Source organism: Gymnodraco acuticeps, unplaced genomic scaffold (assembly GCF_902827175.1).
Source record: "Gymnodraco acuticeps unplaced genomic scaffold, fGymAcu1.1, whole genome shotgun sequence".
Classification (NCBI taxonomy): Eukaryota; Metazoa; Chordata; class Actinopteri; order Perciformes; family Bathydraconidae; genus Gymnodraco; species Gymnodraco acuticeps.
The window spans coordinates 3,290,913-3,301,096 of NW_022990047.1; the positions used below are offsets into that span (position 1 = coordinate 3,290,913).

Genomic DNA, 10,184 nt, shown 5'->3' on the forward strand with positions numbered 1-10,184 from the left:
CTATTTAACATTCGTTAGCATTGCCCATTCTTTGGTTGCATCGGTTTATATATTTTCTGGAAATACGAACAGTGACAAACATCCGAAATAAGTCTGAGGAACTGAAATGCTCCAATTAAGAAACATCAATTTCACATCGTAGCAAAAACAATAATAACACACATTGGTGTGTCATTAAAGGCAATGTGTCCAAAGTGTTTCCAAAAACTTTCATGTACAGAAAATGAATTGGTCTACGAGTAAACCTAGTGCAAAATGACTTGATAATATAATAAGCGGCAACCATTGTTGAAGTTGACATGACAAGAGAGTTCACATACATGTTTTATTTTTTGTGTTCAGTCATTACTAGAAAACAAACCATACAATTAAAGCACAAGGAATGTGGTGTGGATAATAATACACAATAATATAAATCAAAACAAAATGCACATTTGTGAATGTAGAGGAAAGACAGTGAAGGAAATGTTTAACTTTGAGTGTGTTTAGGTTCAAATATGATAAAATCAATGCATTTCCTTCAGAAAATGTGAGGGAATGCTGAAACTTAATTCACACTAAATATAAAAGTGCACATAATGATAAAGATAATGTTTTTTTGGGAATCATAATATCGAAATAAAAACATTTGGAAATATCAAGGAATAGCAATCTTTAGTAAAGATTGTATAGAGCATACTTGGTCCAACCTACACTTTTGGTGGTGGTCCAAGAACATTCAGTATAATTAAGACAATACAATGTGAAAGCAACGCAATGTGAAACAGTACAACACTTCTGTTTGCATCTGCTTGCTTTCCTTACCAACTATCTTTTTTCATCTTTTTATTGCTAGGGACAGTGTTAAGTTAAGACACATGAGCATTTCCGGATTTGCTTGTACCCACCCAGACCAAAAGTTTCCTGCATAAGTGAAATGACTTTGCTGGTCCCACACAATTCTCACAGCACTTCAACATTGCCTGGTGGCACATCCACATACTGTACTCTTTCATGGTTCAGTTCCCTTTTCCCTGCCTTCCCTGGACATGATGATGCTGTACTCCACGGCGATGTCCAAACAGTTCTGAGCTGCCTTAGAAACGGGTTTCGACGTGCCCTCTCCTCCTTTCGCCAGGACAGAGAGAATCTCCAGAGCTTCACTCTCCATGATGGTCTCAGCCAGACTCTTGTCCGCTTGCATGATGTTCTGAACTATGACCACTCCACGGTGCCGCAGGTCGGATATTTCACAGAGCAATAGTGACTGTAAAATCTCTAGCCAGTGTGTCGTCTAGGAAGAGAGGAAAACAGGAAGAAATGTGAGCTAAAGCTGAATAATGCATCATTGCGGTATGCCACAGTGCTAAGTTGATGGACAGTGAGCTGCTGCCTTTGCGTGCTTACTGTTCCAGGGATGCGGGTGCAGAGCTCAGGCTGCTCAGAGGTCAGCATGGCCAGAGTTCCTGCAGCAGCTTTTCGTAGCCTCTCATCATCCTCCCCGCTGTAGAGCACCAGCAGCTTCAGGCGATCGTTCCCTGTGGCTAAATACAGCTTCTGAACCTGAAGAAAAACCCAATCTTACTTCTACTTTTCAACATTAGTTGTGACATACAATCATATATGATTATGCGTCTTACCTCTGTGCTTAAAACCAGATTACACATGCACTCTGTGGCAGCAGCTCGGACCAGGTCGTGCTCCTCAAACATGTAGCCTTCAATTTTTGCGACTGCCTTCTCCTTTATGATCTTTTGTCTGTGAAATAACAAAAATACAATCTGATACTCCAAATAATGATACAGAAAAACTATGTTTAAATACAAGATAATCATATATATATATATATATAGAAAGGATGTCAGATCTTATTCAAATCTTATTTTTTTTAGCGTGACCTGATAAACGCCAGAAACAATAAAGAGACCACTCTCTCTGTACACTAAATATTTATTTTAAAACTTGCCATTTTACTTTTACCTTTAAGTCCTAAAAACAGCTCTGGTATGGCTATTTACACGTTTATTTTTACTTTGGGGCATGAAAAAACTAGGATCCTGCATGTGTAACCAAAACAAATCTTGTATTTATCTGTAACAACAGGTACGACATAATGTTCCTTTGTTTGAGGAAAGAAGATTTGCTAAACTCCAACTAAACGTGGGTGTCTGATTATTTGAAAGTTCTCATGTTATATATATTTGACGTCTATTTCTTAGGAGAGGCTCCCCCTAGTGGCCAACCTGAGTCTTTCGTTGATGCCAGCCAGGTTGGTGAGAGCCATGAGTGCCTCAAAGTTCTGCAGCAGGGTGCATTCAATAGTCAGAAGACTGACAAGGGGGCGCACCATCTCATTGATCTGGGAAAAGAAAATGAGACAGGATTAAGAAGGAAAAGTTCTTCATGTTTTAACTGAAAATCATTTTTACAGCATGAGATTCTCACCCTTTCTCCTGGGAAGGCAATCTCTGGGTTAGATGTGATGGTTATTTTTGCCAGCGCTTGGGCTGCTTTGATTTTACCTAAATCTGTGTTGTCAGATGCCAGTGGGATCAGAGCCTATGAAGGACAATCAAAAAGAAATTAACCATAAACAGTAAAGCAAGGTGTATTCAGACCAGTGTTTTGGCTAAACTAGTGTATATTTATCAGGGTGCTCTACCTTTCCTCCACCCTGTGCCACCACTGTGCCTCTGTCCTCCTGGCGATCTACCAAAGCCAAGAAGATCCTGCCGTGACAAAATAGTGTTACCAGAAAATCTACAGAGCCAACAGTGAGTGAAAAATACCTACTGCCATTTTCTTACCTAGCGATACCTTCCCTACAAGCCTCGGTGAGGGCAGGGCTCTCTTTTTTGACCATACACACCAACGCAGACACCACACCGGCCTCCAGCAGCTTCCCCAATCTTTTCTCCACATAGGAAGTTGCATCCTGACACAGAGAAAGACTCATGTAAAACAATCTCAAGTTTGAAACAATGCCGGGAAGAACAGGAGAGCTTCTATGCAATATGGAAGTTATAATGTCTGATGTTTGTGTGAAGAAAATGTAGCTCTACATTAAAAAAGTAGATTTAAAAAATAGTACCTTGGGATGCACCTCGGGCACGTGCTGCTTTGCATACTTGGCCAGCTCCACCATCTGAGGGTCTGGCTTCTCCACTTCATAGCTGTTGGTGCAATTCACTAATGTGGAGCCCACAGCAAACAGCACCGTCTTATCCTCAGACTGCAGTAACACAAAGAAAAACAAGGTTGTCAAGGCTATCATAGTCAACAGTAAACAACAGTTAGTGTGTATTCTTAAAGGTAGGGTAGGTAAGTTTGAGAAACCGGCACGAGATACACTTTTTGTTATATTCCATGGAATGCTCTTAACATTCCGATAGCAATGAATATCTTAAGTGCTTTGACAAAAAATCCATTAAAAAAAAAAATGCATCTGTGGAAGCCGTAGTGCTGTAAAAAGCACGACCAATCATTTTAGCCGGCCCCGCTAAAATAACTGGATGGCCTACCTGCCTGTCAGCCTTCCATCTGTGCACAAACTTATCTCCTGCCCTCATTGGTCATGTGCACATTCGTGTGTGTTGGAGGAGGGTCTCTGTAAGGAAGTGGCAGATTTTCTCCGGTCGTGTATTTTCAAATTCTAGCGCACTCGAGCCGGTTTCTCAAACTTACATACCCTACCTTTAAGGTGGTGGTTTTATATACTACAAACATGTAAACCACCTCTTCTGAGGGTAATCTGACTTAACATTTTCTTTTTGCCACTGATTTTAATTGATATATTCATATCTCACACTGCACTGTAACTGTTATTCAGTATTCATTTTTTATTATCTTTGCTTTTAAATGAGTGTTTTTAAATGCCATTTTATCTGTTTCTGCTGCACTATTTCTTAATGCTCTTAAGGTCTTTCAATATTGTAAAGCACTTTGAATTGCCTTGTGTTGAAAGGTGCTATATAAATAAACTTGCCTTGCCTTACCAATTGCCCTGTATTGTCCATGTGTAACTAAAATTAAAAACTATTTTTTACAATGATCAGTCAAACCTTTGCTAGCTCAAACATGGCCTGGAGAGCATTTTTGTCTTCCACCAAGTCCTCCTTCACATCAGCATCAAAAGTGAGGTAGGCGAGGCCTTCCACAGACCAGCGGCGGGAGGTTGTGGGCAAAGACTCATTACACAGCCACCTGGAAAATATTCAAGCAACACGATTGTCTTAAATAAAGTATGCATGGAATAGGCAGACATTTCTCAAGATTCAACTCAGCAAAACATACTTCCTGCACTGCTTGGCGAGCCTTAGCGTGGATCCCTCTGCAAACTGCTTCATGCTGAAGTCTGTCCCTCCAGCTGATCCAAGCTTGCACAAACCCTGTGTAATAATAACCATCACAAACCACAGTCAACTCATCTTTATATAGAGATGTTCGATACACTTGCTTTGTTGAAGCACTTACCACCAGGGCTCTCACGCGGATCCTGTCATTCTCGCTCTTCTTGTAGAGATCCTTCAGAAGTGCCACCCCGTTGGCTGTGATGAAGGAGGCTCTCTTGGCTTTGCCTGCAGCATGGATCACAGTCTCCACGGCGACCTGCTGGTGAGTCACATCTTCGGACGCACACAGAGCGATGACAGCATCCATCATTCCCGACATCTCCAGAGTTCTGTTGCCCACTTCGCTCGGCCCTTGGAGGAGCACCGAAACCGCCTGAATGGCTCGCAGCTTAGCGTCCAGACCAGGTTGGTTAAAATATTGCCTGCCAAGAAAAACATCTGGTTAGAAAGTGAAATATCCCCCTTTTGGGCTTATTGTCTGTAATACGTTTTATTTTCCTAAGTCATAGCAATATGAAGCAGCTCAAGTGACAGAAACATTGGAAACCAGAATGGCACTTAAAATGTACATGAACACTATAAATAAGATGTGTTCAATGCCTGATGTATTGCTCAGTTGAGCCATGAAAATGTGTACTAAAGATTTGGTTTGCAACATCCCGACTTTTAGGGCTTTTGTGTGAATTGTTCCCAGTAATAAACTCATTCCTACACCACATGAATCTAGCACACATCTCTCAATGTTAACAGAAGTGAAACTTAGTTTGTGTATCTGCACCCAACATTTAATAGGTTCTTCCTTTTAACCTATGCTACACACTTCCAAGTTGAATGAAAACTGGGCAAGTAGTTATTCTGCAATAGTGCTAACAGACAGATGAATAAACAGATAAACCTTGTTGAGGGAGGCAATTAGTAACAGTTTTGGTGGAAAACTCACTGCACATATTCTTCACATAGCTTGTTGAAGTTCTCCCTCTCTGTGTCGTTCTTTAGGTCATCGTAGAGTTTGCTTAGCAAGACAGAGCAGCTCATGTGGGAGTTTTCTGTAAGAGGTGGTCCTTCTGAGAGCTCAGGGACGGTCCCAGCCACTGCCAGAATTTTCTTCAGTCCTGCGGAAAAACAAGGAGTTAATTAACATCGTGATCCAAAAACATTAGAGGCAAAATGTTTGAAATGGGTTTGCAATACTCTTTAATATACCACATAGTTAGTATGTTTGGAAGAAGATCTATGTCTTTTCTATAAATCAGGGCATAGTAATGTGTGAATTCTACATTATATGCAGGTGTGTTTTCATACCCTGGTCTATCACCCACAACGTGAGGGAGTTATCTGGGTTTTTCAAGGACTTCCGAGGAACTTGTTTGACCATGAGGTTGATGGCGCTGTCTCTGCCCGTCCCCGACACATTAGATGCTGGCATCATTTCCAAGAGGTGACGTAGCATTGAGCGCAACTCCTTGGAGGGTTCTGTTTTAAAATCACACAATAAATTATCATTAAAAGCACAGAAGAGAAAGCTCTAAAACTGTTATTGATTAACTTATTGATGAACTTTCAAGTGTGGCCAACTTCCAATATACTCATGATCAGAGTCCAAACTAACCAGCAAGTATGGCTTCGTCCTTCCCTCGGATCTCTCTTTTCATGACCTCTGTCAGAGACTCAAACATCACCTGCAGCAGGTGGCAGGCAGCCAGAGACACAGTGGAGGCTCCTGATCCCATTACTCCACACAGCTGCTCCATTCCCAACTCATTCACTATAGCCATTGTCTGGGAACAAAACAGTGTATGTCAGCGATAAAAGCAGCAAAGCAATTCACCATCTTTACAACTGTGGTAATTATAGTCTCTGACAAGGCTGTTGAGATAAAACAGTACCTGCTGATACAGCTGCACTACAGCGTACAGAGTTGAAACAGAAATGCATGGATATTAAAAAGGAACAAAGTAGGGCTGCTCAATTAATTGTATTTTAATCGCGATTACGATTATGGCTTGCAACGATTACGAAAACAACGTAATCAAAATAAAACGATTATTTTTTTAGTTTTTCAGTTGAATTATACTTAAAGTTCAGGGTAATCAACTGTTAAAAACATACTGTTCAACATATTTTTCTCCAATAAATGGATGTTTTCAAAGTCAATGAATAATCGCATTTAATAATCGCAATTACAATTATTGACCCAAATAATCGAGATTATGATTTTTGCCATAATCGAGCAGCCCAAGAACAAAGTATAAATTAGAGCGTAACAGAATAAGAATGTCAAACTTACTCTGGACTGATGCCCTGTGCACAACCCAACCAGAGTCCTCAGGGCAGAAAGGACCACATCCTCCTGATTTGAATGAAGAAGTTTCTGGATCAGCTTCACTCCATCGTTCCGGAAGATCTGCTCAGCTCCTGCATCTTCTCGAGATAACACCACTAGATTCTGAGCAGCCTGAAATTGAATAATGAATCACACACAGATCAAAACACAACGGCGCATTATTAAAAGAAGCTTAGAACAATTTCTTCCTGCCATACGAGTTGCCCTTACCTTTTGTCGATCTGAGTCATTTGCAGATGCATCTAAGAGGAGGGAGAACATCTGCTGCACACGAGCATCTGTGGAGTTCAGTTGCACCGACTACAAAAAAAGGTTAAAAAATAATACCGTAATAAGTCATCGTTTCTTCAGGTTACTGTTAACAACAGAAGACAAACCTCTCTGTCTCTTTACTTTATAAAAAAAATCCACATCACCTTCTGCTGAATCTGTGCTCCTAGCTGTCTGAGCAAATCCTGGAAGGTTTTGTTTTTGGGTTCCAGCTGGGCACACCTCTGAGCATCCATAAACGCTTGATCAAGGCGAACGAGTTTCTGGAAAGCCTGAGCTCTCCTGAACCTGGCTTTCACATCACCTGGGTCAGTATCGAGCGCTGAAAAGAGTGACAGACCAACATTCAGTGTAACTGTTTACATGCATCCATATATCTAACAGTTAATGCAACAATAAAGTAACGCATCTCAAATCAGCCAAACTATGGCTGCAGATCACAAGTCAAACATGCCATAACGTTGTTGAATATTACTTGCAACACCTGGACATGGTTTCTCAAATCAAAAAGGTAAGAAAGTATGTGGGTGAATGCATAGTTAAAGGGTTTCTCAGTAAAACACTTCCCCAAGGGTCTGACATTTGAAAATAGTTATAGCTATTGATCATTTTGAATGTAATCTTATGTCCATTTAAGCCAACTAAAATGCCGTACTTCAGTCAGGATCCTGGTTTGGGGTAAGCTACAGCCCAAACCTCAGAAAGTCACAGTTAATCCATCTGGATGGAAATATTTCAATAAAGAAAAGATACGAGATAAGATGAGATAAGATAAGATAGTACTTTATTGATCCCAATTTGGGAAATGTTTTGTGTTGCAGCAGCATAAAAATACATGGCATTGTACAATACAAATTAAAAGACAAGAAATAAACAAGAAAGTAGAAATATACATGTTGAATTTACAAATTAACAATAACAAGATATAAAGCAAGGTATTATAGATACATAAGTATGTGACAGATGGAATATTAAATATTAAACTGAATATATAAATGTAGAGTGTGATTGTATTCCAAGAGAAACTATGGAGCAACACAATAGGCTTAATTGTGTATTTAGCTGACCATACATTTAAACTAAATGGTGTCCTTGATGCACAATGTCCATGTCTGTAATGTATTTATCCCACCTTTGGAGGCATCACTCTCTGCCTTGCTGTACTCCTCCTGTTTCAGGTAGCAGGCAGAGCGGTTGCGGTGCAGGACAGCTCTCTCTGCTTTGCTGTCACTCAGCTTTAATGCTTTGGTGTAACAGCGGACAGCGCCCTGCATGTCTCCTGCCTTGAAAAGGGTGTTCCCCTCGTCCTTCAGGGCTGCATAGTCCTCCTGTGTAAAATAAATAAATAACGGTAGGCAACAAGAACCCTGGATGAATGAAATTATTTGAGTAAATGTTAACTGAATCAAATATGCTAAGCTATAAAAAAAAGGCTAAGTAGCTAACTGCTGTTGCCTTACCTTTTCTTTTTCACTCCCACTCATCTTCAGGGCTTACTACACAATATAGAGGTACTTATTGGGATGAAAAAAGTAGATTAATAATACTCTTCTTGGTCACAAACAACGCTAACTTTAGTCAAACAAGTTACATCTTGATACGTTTCCGGAGCACGTTGATGACGTTTCAGTGACAGCCCCGCCCCTCTCCTCACGCGCCTTTACCATATAAGGAAAAGAGGAGCCAGAGCATGTCTGTGTCCATCTCTGCTTTATTTGGTTATATTTTCATTCTGTAGCTTTCCTTACTCCACACAGACACAGAGGGGTTTAAAAAAGCTTTTTATAAAAAGAAGAGAGACTGCAATTTAAGTTTTTGGTACATTCAGCAGGAAGATTTTAAAATAGCTGATGGTCTCTTGTGAGATGGTTAAACCTCAGCTATGCCTGATCTTTATGGGAATGTAATGTGTATTACGGGTAAAACTTGTTAATATTTCTGCCTTTGAAAGGGTGAAATAAACACTTAATTAACGTTATTTAACTATAATGTATTGATTGACTTTCAGATTATTATTTTTTACAATGCATTTCATTTTACTTAGAATGCACTACCATGCAAAAAGCTTGATTATGCTAATGCTTATAGTTTCTAAGCTATATCCGTGTATTCTCATGTGTCTAAAGGCTAAATATTGTATGATAAGCGAAACTCCCTTTTTAATGTAGTGCTTTTGGGAGCCAAGAGAACAAAGGAAATGTAATCGTTCAGTTGCAGGCACAAATGGGTAGATCATTTAGAGAAAAAAAACGTTGGCTTGTTTGTCTGTTGACCACTTAGGCTACTTGTATTTAAATATCTTCATTAACAACATTTACAACTGCAAACTTTATGTATTAAATCACTTAACTATTCACGAGTTATTGAAATGTACAAACAACTCCAACACAATAAAACATTTACCCGCCAGAATACAAACCTATAGGGACCAAAATATATGTTCAACTTATACAATAAATGAACTTGTAGCATCAACTCTCTGACAAAAGTATTGCATATAGGGTTGCACAAAATGAAAACACTCTAATAACGACCCTACACTTCAAATGTACACTTCAGTACTTTATCGGAGGGAGAATTTATATTTCCTGGTGACCAATAGTTTTTGGAGTAGCCTACTTAAAGCGAATATTCCACATTGCATTTTAAGATTTTACATTTTTCTTTCCAAAGTGCACCTGCCTTTTGTTGTGTTGACCTGAAGGGAGACACAACAAAAGGCAGCGCCCTGGTATTTGTATTTCCTGCTTTAGTCACCAGGGGATTCTCATTTACCACGACAGCCAAGCTCTATTGTTGTGTTTCCTTGGTTGCTGTGGAGACAAGGTTCCCAGTGGGCTTTGTGCTCAGGTACACTTGTTAAGACTATCACATTACCATGGCAGCTTTGTTCATTTAGAAGAATAAAAAGCAAGGCCAGTTGGTATGTGTGTCATAGGGTTTGGCTTGTTGTGAGACTGTGAAGATACTTGATCTACAGATTATCCACAAGCTTCAGCAAAACAAGGAACCCAAAAAGAAGAGTCCCAGTTTGAAAACCAGCTGTGTAAACATTTGCTCAATATCACAACCCTGTTTTGTGAGAGATTCTGCATTCAGAACAAGTCATCATTGCTGGTGTACTTACTGGTAACAAATCAATTTTAAGTCTAAAAATAACACTTACATTTTGAATAGCTTTGTGGGCCCCATAAAAAGTAGGAAGTCCCTTTTGACTAAAGCCAAACTAAAACATTACC

At 39.7% G+C, this 10,184-nt stretch overlaps 1 protein-coding gene across 1 annotated transcript; it reads right to left on the reverse strand.

Annotated features, from left to right (window-relative positions):
• Positions 1 to 311: 311 nt before the first annotated feature.
• unc45a (unc-45 myosin chaperone A) lies at positions 312 to 8,429 on the reverse strand. Its single transcript, XM_034215537.1, has 19 exons — positions 8,406 to 8,429; positions 8,078 to 8,273; positions 7,092 to 7,267; positions 6,886 to 6,975; positions 6,619 to 6,786; positions 5,941 to 6,109; positions 5,634 to 5,804; positions 5,272 to 5,443; positions 4,453 to 4,753; positions 4,273 to 4,367; positions 4,041 to 4,182; positions 3,071 to 3,211; positions 2,787 to 2,914; positions 2,642 to 2,708; positions 2,425 to 2,538; positions 2,223 to 2,338; positions 1,620 to 1,737; positions 1,387 to 1,542; positions 312 to 1,273 (listed from the first exon to the last, which is right to left on the reverse strand). The coding sequence occupies exons 1-19, from the start codon at positions 8,427 to 8,429 to the stop codon at positions 992 to 994; spliced, it is 2,826 nt and encodes a 941-aa protein (XP_034071428.1). The 3' UTR covers positions 312 to 991.
• Positions 8,430 to 10,184: the final 1,755 nt, after the last annotated feature.